Genomic DNA, 15,894 nt, shown 5'->3' with positions numbered 1-15,894 from the left:
AATGCAGCATGCAACAGCAGGAGCAGAGCCACCACAAAAGTACCGAGAAGCAGCAAAATTAATTAGTGCAACAGTAACTGAGAAAAAACCAATTCGACATTTCGTGCAACAGTCGAGTGAAAGGTCAGAAAAAGTGGTGCAACAATTGCCAGAACAAACAGTAGAATGGACCAAAACAAATCAAATTATACTGCGAACTGAAGCTGCAACAACAACGAGAAGAACAACGACAAACAACAACGATTGCAAATGAAAGGCACTCTCAACTTTTGGGCAGACCAACAGCAACAGAAACATCAGCAGCATCAGCAAGTGAGAGTTTTTCGGAAAAGAAAAACAAGTGAAAAGCTGACTGGCAAACCCAACCAGCAGACAGTCGAACAACATTTGCAAATGAAACTGAATTCTCATTCTCATTCTCATTTTGCCCAATGTGAAGGCGTCAATGGCCACAACACAACACAAAACAACCGAACACAACAGAACTGAAATGCATTCGTTGAATGAGGGGCAAAAAAAAGTGGTTGATGTTGTCGCAAGTAAATTGCCTTTCATGTGAAAAATTGCAATAAGAAGTGAGTGCGAATCATCTGTAGAATGACGAGGCAATATCCTGGAATTAATTATATGCACAGCTTTGCAATTAAAGCAAACTCCAGTGCGTTTTGTAACTTTAGGGTATTCGAAGCACTTCGAGTGCAAATTCAATTAGTTAAAGTTCGTTTGCAAGTTGCAACAAGTCATCGGCAAAACGATTAGTTAAAAGCACCGACAGTCTGCGATCTGAAAGTTTAAGAAAACTGTTTAATTAAATGCGTATACGTAATATGGTTGCTCATACGCCGTGGGGCACACTCAGTTATTTAAGCGTCAGCACATTTTAGAGGTGGCTCTAAATACATATTTGGCAATCACATAGACACACACACACACACACACACACACACAGTGAAGCTGCTTGTGAGATTTATATCGTTGGTAAATCTTTCACAATTTAGTCTAAAGCATTTGCGCTTTGTTTGTGCTTGTTTCTCTTGTGTGTGTGACTGCGTGTGTGTGTGTATTACCAGTATTTACATTTCACTTATACCACAAAAGCCGTCAAAGGTTTCTAAATTTCATTCCGCTTCAAGAGCAGCAATGCACTTAAAATGCAGCGCCAGATGTTTCGCAAATGAACAAAGTCGCATATATGTATACACAGAAGTATTTCAACTATCTTTTATATATGTTGATATGCAAACAACTGAGGTAAAACGTTAGCAAGATACATTTAATGTCCGTTTTTCTAACACAACATGTCTTTGTTTGCTCTTTTAACTTTTATTGTAGCGCATGTTGGATATATAAATATTTTATTTGACTTCTTCTTGCTATTGCACTTTATATTTCATCTTTCAATTTAAATGTGTTTCGAAAATTATAAAAGTTGCAGATTTCATCTAAATGGCATTTTGACTGAATTTTCACAACTTCGCTTTGACAATTTTATCACATTTCGCCATCAAAGTGTAGCAGCAAATGAAATCAACTGGTGAATGGCCCTATGCATTATTAAAAATTTTATGATTGCTGTACTCTTGAAGAGCATAAAGCGTCTATTAAATAAAATGTGTTCAACAAGCTGACGCGTCTGCATAAAAAATGTATTTAATGTGATTATTATTTGAGTACTTTGACCTAAGGAGAGTCATTTTACGCATCATGCTTTATTATAATGTGCTTATATTAGAGTGTATTCAAGCTTGCTAAAAAAAAAAAAACAAATTAAAATATGAATAAATATTGCGAAATAAAGTAGTTGAAAATAAATTAAACATCATCCATAACATTTTCTACTACATCGCAGTTTAAGATCTCTTTTTTGAAAACTAAAAATAAGTAATAACTATTTTTGAATATTTTTGTGCCTGTAGGAAATGTATGTAACAGGAAAAAGCATTCATCTCCGACCGTATTAAGTATACATATCAATATACTACATCAGTGTCAACAACCGAGACGACTTAGTCATATTTGTCTGTCCGTTTGTCTGTCCGTCTATCCGTTCGTCTGTCTGTCCGTATATCCATATGAACACCTATATCTTATAAAATATAAGAGAGGGGAATATAATTCTTTTTCGACAGCTTTTGTTATGTTGGTACGAAGATGAAGTTTGTTTCAGTTTGTTTTTTTTACCACGCCCACTTCGGCCCTCGCAAATCAACAAAAATCGTATAACAAGCGTAATTTTGAAGCTAGAGTCATTTTGGTACATACAGTAATAACTAAAGTTCTTATGATTTCTGAATTTGGTTGCGATTAGATAGAAATTATGTAAGAAATACTTTTGTATGGACAAAAACGCCCACTTACTATGGTTCTTAGTTCCTTTGGCTGACAATTTGGTATATTTTACACTCTTTTTTCTTACTTGTTTAATATTTGATTGTTTTAGATATCACTTCAATTTAAAATATTTAGCGATTGTTCGTAACTAATGTTTAAAACTCTCAGTCTTTATGTTGCTTCAACTTTTGAATTACTTTTGTGACTTGCAACAAATATAACTTTTGGAATTAATTCACTGACTTGCAACAACGAAGCACTAATAAATTACATTATTGGCTTTAACTGCGTTAGACACGCCTCAAGCAGTGAGGCACACAAATAGTATATGATTTCTTAATCAATTATATCAATTAAGTATGAATATTCATCACAAGGCAGTAAATTCCACGCGTGTGTGTTTGATATGAGTTAAAGATGCGTTATCAATGCTCATTCATTAGACTCAACCTCTTTGTGTGTGTGTGTGAGTTAACTTTCTCTTTGGCTTTTATCATTTCAATCAAATGAATGTATTAAATTGTTCGTCTTGTCTGCCAAACACACACACACACACAGTCACACGCATAAACAAACAGAAACGCACATGTATTCGAGTTGTTTTCTCTATTGTTTAGTTAAGGCATTACGAGGCACATTGAAGTAGGAAACGAGGTCGTTTTGTGGCACGTTTTGCCATTAGACGAAATCATTTTCTTTAAATTTGATATTTAATTGAGCGCAGTAAATAAACAGAACAGTCAACGGAAGCTGGCCGAACATGAAACACTCTTTCAATCATTGCAAACGCAATTTAAGTTTAATTCTTAGCACAGTGCGTACTAGAAGTGAGCGACCCACTTAGTAGTGTGTGCGCTTTGCCCTTTTTGATTGTTCGCTGAGCTCATTTGGCATTCCTTTTAAGCATTTCCCGTGCTCAACTAAGCGACACACTTACACACACACAGAGTTTCAAATGTTAGTGCGTTGTTCTCTGCCCAGCCACAATTTCAAAGTCAATTAAATACGCTCTCGTTGTCTGTGTTTTATCTGTTTTGTGTTGCATACTTTTGAGCATTTAGAAAAATATTACGCATACGCTACATATGCACTGAAGGACTTGTACTTGTGTGTCGTCATAATGCAAAGAGACTGAGTCTGGTTGGCTGGCTGGCTGACTGGCTGGCTAAAGCCACTTCCGGCTAACGGATGTGGTTGCATTTCGCAGCAAAGCAGCCTTCTCACTCACTCTCCGCTCTCCCCTCTCCCCTCTCCCCTCACCGCTTCCGGCTGCTGTTGCTGCCAACAGGCAAATGCATTAGCGTAAATTGCAATTTAATGCGCTATTATTAGACAAAATGCATGACAAGTGATTCAATTAGCTCAAGTCGCACAACAATTGATGTCAACTGATGCGTGCCCTGACTGAGTGTTTGGGTGTGAGAGTGTCTCTTACTATGTGTGTGTGTGTGTGTGTGTGGGCGTTACACAACACTGGCAGGCAATCAGACGTCATTAAAGTCAATTGCAGGATAACGAACGCGCTTTTAATGATTTTCCATTGTGTTTTCGATTTGCATTTGCATTTTGCCCCCACTCCAGCTGCTGCTGCAACTATTTGTGGCATGCAACTGCCACTGCTGCTGCATGTGATCATTTCGCTGACGCATTTAAGCCTTATCCGACTGACCGCCTGTCTGTCTGACCCACTTTTCTCTTCAGTCAGTCTCGCAACTAGTAGCACAATTTAATATTAAAATTTTCATAAATATTCAGCACGTTTCGGCGCACAGCTTGACTGTGTTTGCAAGTGTGTGTGTGTGTGTGTGTGTGTGTGTGTGAGAGTGTGTGTGTTTCCATCGCTGCACGTTTAGCGCGCATTTTTATGTATGTAACATAAATTCCAATAATTACAGTCATTTTGAAGCGAGAGTAGCGATTTTAGTCCACCAATAACTAACAAAAATATTGTAAGAAAATTTGTTTGCGGTCAGATAAAAATTGTTGCTGATAATTTGGTATGTTTATTACTCTATGGTATATAATTTAAATGTAGTACTATATCAATATACGAAATATAGCCCTCGGTATATATTAGTATTTTGCAGTATATTAATTTGGTATATTTTATGAATAATATCGTATTATATTGCCGTTATTCAAAAAGGGTATCTCAAAGTAAATCGAAGAAAATTGATGGGATCTTAACTTCTTTGGCTGATTATCTGGTATCTTTAATACTCTGTGGTATATTCAAAGTGTATTACAATATCAATATACCAAATATAGACTTAGATAACTTTTATAATTTTTGCAGAATATTAATATAGTATATTTGAAATGTATATCAATATACCAAATAGAGTTTTCGATATAATTTTTAGTATTTTTGCGGTATATATATGGTATGTTCTGAATGATACACTATATAAATATACTAAATATTAGTCTTGGTATATTTTTAAGTATTTTTACAGTATATTGGTTTGATATATTTAAAAATTAATTTCGTTCTCATTTGCGCTTATTCAAATTGAATAGCGGGTAACTCAAGGTCGAGCACATTTGTCTGTAGCCTTCTTACATGATATTTTTCAATTGGATTTTTTCGGTTTTGCGCTTGTGCTTACCACAAAACTACCGGAAATTGAGAAGTTCGCGTGTGTAAAAGAGAGAGAGAGAGAAATGCGTGTGTGTACTCTAATTTGGCATATTAATTAACAATTTCATTAGAGCGCACATCGAATTGGTCGTCAAATTGAGTTTTAATTAAATTGTGCATAATTATTGTTAAGTACGCGCACACACACACACACTCACGTAATCAGCTTTCAATGTAATTAATGAGTTTTTAGTTGAAAATAAATTTTCCTGTAATAATGACATGACGATGGTGGAGCCAGGGAAGGAAAAGGAAAGGGGCTGAAGCATGTGCCTGGCATTTTCAAAAATTTCAGTACACAACAACATATTCACACACATGCATACACTCACACACACATGACAGCTGGCAACAGAGCTCATTAAATGCTTTACATGAGATCTCCTCTTTCTGCCTCTCAACTTGACTCCTCTTCACCTCCCGCCTCTTGATGCCTTTAGCTCTTCACATGTAATTTGATGCTCTGTCTCCGCTCAAAAGTCAAGAGCGGCAAACAGTTTTCCATGAAAGTCTTTAATTTATGCAAATTTTGCGTGAGTGTATGTGTATGTGTGTGGGTGTTATGCCATATGATTCATTGTGTGTACGTGTGTGTGAGTGTAAGTGTATGTGTATATGTATGTGTGTGAGTACTTATGCCTGCGAGCCTCATCAATTTTCCATTGACACAAAGAAAATTTCGTACACGAACTCGCATTTAAGTACATTTCCGACACAAACCAACCAAATGAAAATCAGCTCAAATTTTCACCGAATAATGGGAAAACTCTACAAAAAAAACCTCACTATAGAGCATATAAACTAGAGCTTCTTTCTTGTGGCAAACAGACCATGCCAAATGGAAACCAATCAAACCGCATTTAACAAAATTGATAGGAAAATTCGAGAGGAAAAAAACAGAGTTAACAATCGATTAAATTGAAGAGTAAAACAAAAAAATAGCAAACGCAATAATAACTGGAAAACTTTATAGTAAAATGTAAACAAAACTGATAATTAAAATGAATTTAATTTTTAAATTGTAAATATTAAAAGAACATTTTATTTTACAGTAATAATAATTTTTAGAGAAGATAGATCAGAGAATATTTCTAAGTGAAACTATTCTGTATAAAACAAAATTTAGTTAAAACAAACTGCAAAAAAAGGGAAACAAGACTCACAATTCCAAGTAAGTGCATTTATTTAAAAGTTTGCATTCACATCTCTTATTAATCCTACTTAATTTTAAGAGGTATTTGCTTCGTCTACATTTCTGCCTAAGCATCATCAAAAAATACTCGTTTGCAACTTGAAAGTTGGCTTTCGTCCCAAATCTCTACCAGCAGTGTCTGTAATTAGAAATTAAGTTGATTTTGTGTTCATTTTGGTGCTGTGGAAAGCCTCACAAATCCCCTTGGATAAGGCGCAGTGGCAAGTCAGCGTGTAAAACGCTGTCTGGGATTAAGCGTAACTTTTGAGAGGTATTAAAAAACAGAATGAAAGAAAAGTATCGAGTTTTTTTTTTGGCTGGTAAGGCTCAACAGAACAGCGGCCAATTTTCATCAATATTCTATGTAAGCCAACGAATGCAATGGAAACTAAAACTGTTCTATTATAGAAATAAAGCGAATCTCACTTCTTTCCAGCGACAACAACAAAATTGTCTTTTGTTTTGTTTACGCCAGAGCTTAGTCCCAAAACTAACCATGATTAATGAACTAGATAAATAATATGGGACTGCGACTGAGACAGCAATGAGAGAGGGAGAGATACTAAATTGGACATCGAGAAAAAAGCTTTGCTCTTATCTTATCATAACATTTGAATGCACACCTTTCCTAAAACAGCACTCATGACTAACCACATTAATGGGGGCGATGAGTGGAAGTGAATTTTATTGTGAGCATATGTTGAACAATTTAGGAATTGAGCAGATGGAACTTGGAATTAGCAGGAAGTACAAGAAGAAGAGGCATAAGAAAGGAACGAACTCAACTGAATTAAGGCTTGTATAGATTTAAGTACTCTGAATTGTTTTGTAAATAAAATAATAATAAAAATAAATTTTGAATTTTTTTGACTTTTAGAATCTTTTTGTTTTAGTGACCATTCAATATATGCATTTAATACCATTAAGAATAGATTAAATAACAGCATATTGTTATTTGATAATTCAATATATTTAAAATTATTAAAAATTGATGAATAAAATTAAAAGAAAAATTGTTATTTATTTAATTTATCCTTTCTTTGAACTCTTCAAAATCGTATTTTAATATTGATTTCGATTTATCAAACTTTACTACTGATATAAAGAATAAATAATTTGAGTTATTTTTCAAAAGAGAAAGCTAGTGCTTTACATATATATTTTCTATGATTACTAATTTTGATAGTAAAACTTGTATTTTCCCATCGATCATTCTCTGTGACCTTTCGATAGTTTCACTCACGCGCCCATCTCTAAGTGGAGCACAAGCCACGAGCTTTTCTGTGTGCTTGCGATAAGATATTGTACTTGATATCTGTGGAAGTGTCGCAGCAAAGAAATTCAACAGCGATTTGTCAGCTAACTGTGCAGTGTGGTAGTCAACACGTTCCCAGAAAGAACTCCCAAACTCCATGACGATGACGAGAGCCGCCACCACAAAAAGACTGAACTTTGCACCAAAATTCATCAGTGGATTGCTGTTGCTGCTGCTGCTGCTGTTGGATGGCACACAAACGGAGCAAATCGATGCTAATGATGAGGAAGTGGATCGCTTCTGTTATCCCGCCAAGTATAAGAACACACGCCTCTCCTGTGAGTGCAGCAATGTGAGTGCCGCACCGTGGGGCATGCGTGCGTTGCACATTGATTGCAGCTATAAGGACTTCAAGGCCGAGGATCTAACGGGTCTGCTGCCACTCTACATTGATACCTTGGATCTGTCGTGGAATGCTTTGGATCGTGCGCCAGTGTTTACCAGCGATAGTCTGCGTCTGCTCAACTTGATGCACAACAACATCAGCTCGATTGCGGCCAACAACTTTGGCAGCTTGACGAGTCTGCGTGAGCTATACTTAAGCTGGAATAGCATTCAACAGCTGGACGCACAAGCGTTTCAGAGTTTGCCCCATCTTACGGTGCTCAGTCTGGAGCACAACAATCTGCACACGCTGCCATCGCAAATCTTTTCCCCGCTGTTGGTGCTGGCCACGCTGGAGCTGTCGTGGAATCGCCAGCTAAATCAGAGCATTGGCCAGGATGTCTACACCACCTTTGGCATCAATCAGAAGTTGCAGAAACTCCAGCTGGATGCGTGCAATCTGCAGGAACTTCAACTCCCCAGAACGGCGCCATTGATCGAGCTCTCGCTGCGTCGCAATCAGTTCGAGCGTGTGCCCAGTCAGCTGCCCGCATCGCTGCACAGTCTGGACATCAGTGAGAATCGCCTGCAGCATTTGCAGCCGGAGGATACGCGTCATCTGTCCCAGATTCGTCAACTCTTCGTGGAGGACATGCCACAGCTACGCAGCATCGATGCCCATTCGCTGGCCTCGCTTCATGCGGTGGAATCAATGAGTTTCCAGAACACACGCAGTCTCAACTATATCGATGGCGATGCCTTCGTTTCGGAGAGTGGAAATCAAACGCTTCCGCCATTGAAATCGATCATATTTCGCGGCACTTTGGTGCGCAGTTTTAATGCCAGTCTGTCGCCGGTTTTTAGCAAACTCACCGAACTGGACCTCAACGGTGTGCCGCTTCATTGCGACTGCAAGCTAGAATGGCTCAAGAATCTGGACATCCAGACCAACGGACGTTGTCTGCTTCCAGCCAGAGTGCGTGGCATGCTCATCTCCTCGGTGCGCCGTGACGAGTTCAGCTGCGAAAAGTGGCCACGTTGGATCTATGGCATTATCATTCTCGGACTGATTGCCCTTTGTGCCGCTGGCGTCTATCTGATTGTCATGGGTCTCCGACCACATCGAGGTGTCACAATGCGACGCAAGGTTGGAGCGGGCAGTCCTTATGCCCGTGTCACCATTGAACCCAATCGCCAGGAGAACGTACATTAAGCTCTTTAACTTATATTACCTAAGTCTGTGTTAGTTTTGTAGACTATATAACTTAAATACATTTTATAAATCAAACTGACTATTCTATCGAAAAACACTATTGAAAATTGTGGCTTATCTATGCCACTTGCTTATCTCTTCACCTGCGATGACTACGCGGCGAATTCATTTTTTATAGACTAGCTCTTCTAGATTTTCAGTTCAAATTGTAAACAGTGAAATTGCTAAGCTCCATGCTTAATCAGTTTAGTGTTTATGCCAGTTAGTCATAAAAGAAAATGGAATGAAAGCTCATTAGCTGAATACTATATATAACGATGTTTCTCCTCATTTGCTATCAACATTCAGTCCAAACAATAATACCTAGAAGCTTTATTCATAATACAATTTGCAATTGCATTACTCGTATTGTTGACTGACATTATTTGCGAAATTGAAATGAATTTGCGCATCGAAATTAAATGCAGAAAAAGTTGACTTTAATTATCAAAATATGTAAGAGGTTGTCTTTAATATCCGATCGCATATGACAAATTTTTTTGCATAACAAAGCAAGTAAGAAAGCCATAATCAAGTGTATTGAACTGTGAGATATCCGCTACCTATTTTCAATAAAAGTAAAACACTGCGGTATGATTCTACAAATATACCAATTAAATAGTGAATATAACCTTTGGTATATTTTGTATATTGATATACTATTTCATTAAAAATTTTCCTGGATCTACAAAGTTATACCAGATTTGCAACTAAAACAGCTTAGATCAATAATATACTGAACACCAATTAAATACGGAATGTTGATTTTGGTATACTTTATATAACGATATACTATTATATTCTAAATTTACCATAGAAATACCAAAATATACCATATTGTCAACCAAATCAATTAATACCAATAAAATACTGAGTAATGGGAATACTTTGTATATTAATAAGTATAATATTACCTTTAAAATCAACCATATTTGTTTTAAAATATACTAGATTTTCAAAATACTCACTAAGCAGTTCAATATGATTATTACAGCAGCTAAAGATATCAAAACTCATAGATATGAATCTGATGAATTTGTTACCGTATTATTACCAGCAGCTAACTATGTCGGCTTAGTTTGTATATAATTAATCATTATTAAATATGAACGCAAACGAATTTTCAATATGCTATTTAAGCTATTATATTTGGGTCATCGGTAACAAAGTCTCTATGAAACAGCTATTTAAGCTATGATATTCGTTTCTACCTGGTAAACTATTCTGAACCAATAAAACTTGGTTTTAATAAATACAGACTATTACTTACGTGGTACCATACAAATATTATTACATTTAGGCCCCATCGAATGAATTTGTGGCGTATCAATTGAATTTAGGATTGAAAATTAAATGAACGCTGGCACATTAACTTTAGTTGAATAGAAACACTAGCAATGCAAAGTTGTAGCCGCAAACTGTTTGCTGCATCGATTGCCATCATTGGCCTCCTCGGTGTGCAAAGTCAGTCAAATGTCTGTCAGAAGATTGTTGAAGAATCCGCACCCAATTATTGTGAACAGTGGGGTGAAAAACACGTGGCCTGCAATCCCAAAGTAAGTGCTGCAAAAATGCATATACATTTACTTCTATTATAATTACGAATTGCAGCAAGGTGACATCAAATGTGGTAGATCGACTGCTGAGCTTTCGGACATAACGGATCGGATGAAATTTAATATAATAAGACAACACAATACGTACCGCAACATGGTGGCAAAGGGTACCTTTACGCTGATTCCAATTGCGGCACGAATGCTCAAAATCAAATGGGATGAGAATCTGGCTTATGTGGCCAGTCAGGCGATAAGAAAGTGCAATCTAAGCATACCCAATGATCTGGTCTATCCAACAACAAATGCCTCAAAGCCAGGCTACAATGCAGCCTATAATAAATATCCCGAGAGCCTTCCTCAGGATGAATTGAAGATCGCAAGCTCACAGATAAAGAGTTGGTTCAGTCAAAACAAATATGTTAACGTCCAGGGACTTAGCACAAATAAATCAGCAGCTGGGTGAGTATTTTATTTTAAATGGTATTCGTATGGTATATTTTGAATGAAGTAGTATATTCATATACGAAGTATAGCTTTTTATATATTGTAGTATATTTTAGTGCACTAAATTTGTATCTTTTGCACACTCGACTGTAACTTTCTTATTTTTTTTTAATAATACATATTTCTAACTATAATTTGTGTTAGCCAGGAGATTGGCCACTTCAAACAACTGGTGACTGGCTTGAATGATCGCGTGGGCTGCGCAATTCTCAAATATCCCGAAGGTTCGTGGCGCATTCAGTTGATGATTTGTTTCTATGGCTGCTATCAGCAGGACAATCAAATGACTTATGCTTTGGGTAAAGTGCCTGGCGATAAATGTCAATGTGGTGCGGATAAAAAGTTCAAGAACTTGTGTGTCAGAAATGAACGATATGGTGACTGTGCTCTCATCAAAGATCACAATCTAGAAGATGCAGATCTGGATGGAACAAAATCTACAATTGCTCCGAAAACAACGCGAAAGCCCAAACGTTGGAATAATGATCTGCTTGATCAAATGACAGAGTGGGTTTTACGTCAAGAAACTGCGAAGCTTTAATGTCGGAAATAAGCACAAAATTGTTTATCATCAATTTGAATATATCAGAATTGTGTTTTTCAATAATTGCTTTCTCTTTCCTTTGATCCTTTCTGCTCTTCAGCAATAATTGTGCACAGCTCCTTACGTAAAGGATTATTTCACAGAAAAACTATCGTCAGCACACACACACACACAGAAGCATATTTGCCTTTGTCGCATCAACAAATATTTAACTACGAGCATATGCAATTTAATTGAATACAGAAATCGACTGTAAACAAATGCCATTCACTGTTTGAGTTCAGTCAATTGTGCACAAATGAAAGGCAATATTAATAATAATAATAAACTTTTTAATACTGTGGGGCCAATAGTCGTAAATACGCTGCTGCAGAAAGTGGCCAATGAAGAAACGTTGGCAGGACGAGGACGTAAGGAAGGAAGGAAGGACACCAATATACCAACCAAGCAAGCCAGGACATCTGGTGAGATTTACGAGCTTGTCGCGACTGGGGAATGCGCATAAATAAATTTTCGATGACAGTATAAAGAACGCCAATTATTAATGCCTGATGTCAGTTTCGCAATTATTGCGATTACGATGGATATCACATAGCTTACAGCACACAGCACTCTGCTGCTTTACTTCTTTTGACATCAACTTGAAGAGGATGCTATAAATTCGTTTTCAAAATTATAGCCAAAAAGTAGAATACCGCATAAATAAAATATCTGAGTTGATCTCCATGAAATTATCTTCTCTGTTCGCAAGAAGAGCAGAGAGAGAATGGAATGCCAAGTTTATGAAGAGGATAAGTTTGAAGTTTGTTTTTATATTTATTATTCCAATGCATTTCAAAGAGTGTCACTCTTATGTCTATAGAAGAATTAAAGAATATTATTATTAGTATTATTATTATTATTATTATTAAATGGCTCTTTCTTTACAATAAAGACCAATTCTGAATAGTATATTTATAGTAATTGTCAGCATTATACACACTCAATTCAATACGAATTAATCTATCTTTAGAGCCTCATTAAAAATTTAATCATAGCAAAGAAATGCGTGAATATAAAATACACATTTTATAGTGGAACGATTTCAAAGCAATTGAATATACTAAGCTACAATTTTAGTATTTGTTTTTAAGAGCTTTGGCTTTAGGAGCAGTATTTGAGCAACTCTTTGCCATTGAAATTGATGACTAGCTTTGCGACAACGAGTAGTTCACATTGTTGGGCGAGCAATTGGCATTCTAAATGTCACATTTGATGCGTTTTTAAACCAAACACAATTCAAACTGAGCGCAAAATTCAACGACAGTTTTATGACGATTTCCAAGTGAGTCGCAGTGTGTATGTGTGTGTGTGCCGAGTGTGTGTGGGATGAGTGTGTGGGTAAATAAGGCAGCCCTGGTTGTTGTTTACTCCGAAATGGGCACAGCTTGCATTCAAACAGCGCACAGTGGGCAACATAGCAAAAATAGATGCACAAAAAAAGTATTACTTAGAGGCTATTCGTATGTGAAGCTTACGCAGTCAGGCAAATATTTACAAGCAATTTGCAATACATTATAATACTACCATATCAATGGATATATAAGTGTAAGGCAACCTACTTCTCCAGCCTCGACTTCTAATTCAGAATCAGAAATTATGAGTAACACTCTCACGAGGCATGCGCAGGAGGCAGTTGTGCCAGTGCCCCAGTGCCACGAGTTGCATGCAACGAAACGAGACGTGACTCCGAAACCAAAACAACAACAAAAACAACAAAAAGAAAGAAAAGTGTGTGTGTTAGTCCGAAAATGAAAATTGAGGCAGTTCATGGTGTGTGCCAGCATCCAGATTCATAATTCTCGGCAATCAGTTGAAGGCAGCACGCCAAAGGCAGCGCACGTTATGCTTACGTCACGCTTAACGCTTCATCACGGTTAACGGTACAAATAGTTTACGTTCTTACGTCCTCTCGATACGCGAGTACAATTTTGTGTGCTTTGTGAGTGTGTGTTTATGTGTGTGTGTGCCTGTTTGACTCTGTGTGGGGTAAACGCATTAGCCTCAAAGTGAGCGTGGTTAGCTTTAGGCCACGTTAATTGCGCGCCTTTAGTATTTACCTTACACCTTCCTCTGTTGCTGCCGCTGCTCCCCCTCTCGCTTCTCTTGGTGTCCATCAAATAATTGGACTTGTTAAATTTTCGTCTGATTTTGTAATATGCAAAGCCGCTTAGTTACTTCGCTTGTTGTTTATCAATAAATTATAATGGCTTAATGCCAATTGACAGCAGCACCAAAAAACACCATCGACATACAAAACAGAGCATCATCAGCGGCGTCAGCAGCAGCATCGGGCGCCGCAGTCCATGAATAAAATATCAAAAGCATTTTGGCCAAAAAGTCTGCAACTAAAACGCTCTCGCTATGGCCATGATGTCTCCTTAACGTTGCCACGTTTTTATTATCACGATAAAAATGCAAGAAAAACAAAGAAATTTTGCAAAAGAAAACAAATTCTCTCTCTTATCTTTTGGGGGAAATGTGAAACGTGTGCACTGCATTTGAATTTATCAGCACATTGCTATGCAGATCTTAAAACCAATTAAAAATCAGTTTAAGCAGCTTCAAATTGAGCTGTGCTTTTAACGAGCGCATTCAACAATCGAAACAAGTTTATCAAGTTTCTTCAACTTATTTTGCAATTGAATTCGAATTTGGAAAAAGGTGTTTGTTTAAAAGAAATTATTTTAATGCAACCTTTTCAAAAGATTGACAAACTATTGTTTCTCAAATTTGATTGCATTTAAAAAACATTTTAATTAGTTTTTTCGTTTCCTAAATTATGATTTTTAACTGAATGTGATTTCTAATAAAAAGCTTTGCGGTGCGTTGATATTTTATAATTTAATCTATTATAAATTAAATTTAGTTCATTAATAACTATTATTTTTTATGACATTTTTTTCTAAATTAAAATTTTGTTTGATTTCAAATATTATTTGTTTCTTTTAAGTAAAATTTGAGTTAGTAAATGTTATTAATAATATGTTAAAATAGTTATTAATAGTAATATTAATAATATAATACAATATTAAATTAAGCTTAGTAATTTGTATAATTTATGTCTCTAGTTAAATATATTTATTTACATTTATTTTGTATTTTCTACATAGTATTCCTTAATTAAATTAGTGTTTGATTTTTAATGAAATTTGAAATCTTTTTAATAAAGGCTTTTCAATTCAGCTTTTGGTTTAATTTAGTATTATCAATTAACTATCATTGTTAAACACACGTTTCATTTAAAAAAATGTAATTTGTGTTTGATTTTCAATAATGATTGATAAATATTATATGAATATGAAAATCTACTTCATTTAGCTTATGCTTTTTAATCAATTGTTTTGATTGCGTCTACATCATTTTAATTTAATTGTTCTTAGAAATTATTCAATTTCTATGGGTTTCTTTTATAAGATAAAGTATTTCCATTAATTTTTACTATATTTTGATTGCGTTCATATTCATATCTCTAGTTACAGGGTATCTCAGTTTCCATTCGAGTTAGTTTTGTTTTGATTTCACTGGGCGCATTTCACGTTTTTTATATTATCCCTTTTTGCATTTATTAAATATTCAACGTTTATACGCATTCGTGCGCCCTTCTCGCAAATCTCTGCTTGTGCCTCTTGCTGTCTCTCTCTCTGTCTCTCTGTCTCTCTGTCTCTCTCATCCCTATCTCCTTCCTTTGGGCCCATCATGAAGTCCTTGGCGACTGGCGGGCGGCTTTGATGTTGTTGCTGTTGTTGCCTCTGTTGAGCTTAGCTTCAGTGCCAGCAAAAGCGTGTGTATATATTGACAATGTGGCCAAACTGATACAATGTGTGTATACACACACACACACATGCACACACACGCAGTTAGACAGACAGACACATGTATAAACATTCAGTTGGCTGGCTGACTGCCTGATTATCTGTGCCAAAAAAAAAGAAAAAAAGAAAGCAAAAAAAATTTGCGCTGTGGAACCAACAACTAAACTCAAATCGGGCACTGGGAGACGCCGCCAGTTAGAGTCGGAGTCAGAGTCAGAGTCAGATCCCGAAGCCGGAGTCATGTTTATATAATGGTGCGCAAAGCAACTATTAAGTGGGCTGCATGTTCCTTGGCTCTGTTTGTTATTTATTGTAATGCCACAGCAGCAAAAGCAAAAGCAACAGCAGCGAAGGCAGCATCGGCAGCCATAACACCTCCTG

At 36.4% G+C, this 15,894-nt stretch overlaps 2 protein-coding genes across 2 annotated transcripts; both read left to right on the top strand.

Moving 5' to 3' along the window:
• The first annotated feature begins 7,341 nt into the window (after nt 1-7,341).
• Nucleotides 7,342-9,091, top strand: LOC133843192 (leucine-rich repeat and immunoglobulin-like domain-containing nogo receptor-interacting protein 3). The gene has a single exon (XM_062276628.1). It carries the CDS (start codon nt 7,577-7,579, stop codon nt 9,014-9,016), a length of 1,440 nt encoding a protein of 479 aa, XP_062132612.1. The 5' UTR covers nt 7,342-7,576; the 3' UTR covers nt 9,017-9,091.
• A 1,335-nt stretch (nt 9,092-10,426) lies between these two features.
• On the top strand, nt 10,427-11,722 carry LOC133844825 (antigen 5 like allergen Cul n 1). The gene is made up of 3 exons (XM_062279091.1): nt 10,427-10,611; nt 10,667-11,070; nt 11,260-11,722. The coding sequence occupies exons 1-3, from the start codon at nt 10,453-10,455 to the stop codon at nt 11,654-11,656; spliced, it is 960 nt and encodes a 319-aa protein (XP_062135075.1). The 5' UTR covers nt 10,427-10,452; the 3' UTR covers nt 11,657-11,722.
• The last annotated feature ends 4,172 nt before the right edge of the window (nt 11,723-15,894 follow it).

This window comes from Drosophila sulfurigaster, chromosome 3, assembly GCF_023558435.1.
Source record: "Drosophila sulfurigaster albostrigata strain 15112-1811.04 chromosome 3, ASM2355843v2, whole genome shotgun sequence".
Taxonomy (NCBI): domain Eukaryota; kingdom Metazoa; phylum Arthropoda; class Insecta; order Diptera; family Drosophilidae; genus Drosophila; species Drosophila sulfurigaster.
The sequence above is the reverse complement of the archived record's forward strand: the minus strand, read 5'-3'. Positions and strand labels throughout refer to the sequence as shown.

Bases quoted from the DNA above. Each gene is read 5' to 3' on its own strand.
- LOC133843192 (XM_062276628.1), top strand. From the start codon at position 7,577: ATGACGATGACGAGAGCCGCCACCACAAAAAGACTGAACTTTGCACCA.
- LOC133844825 (XM_062279091.1), top strand. From the start codon at position 10,453: ATGCAAAGTTGTAGCCGCAAACTGTTTGCTGCATCGATTGCCATCATT. The intron at 10,612-10,666 runs GTAAGTGCTGCA...TACGAATTGCAG, and splicing joins ACGTGGCCTGCAATCCCAAA to CAAGGTGACATCAAATGTGG. The intron at 11,071-11,259 runs GTGAGTATTTTA...AATTTGTGTTAG, and splicing joins ACAAATAAATCAGCAGCTGG to CCAGGAGATTGGCCACTTCA.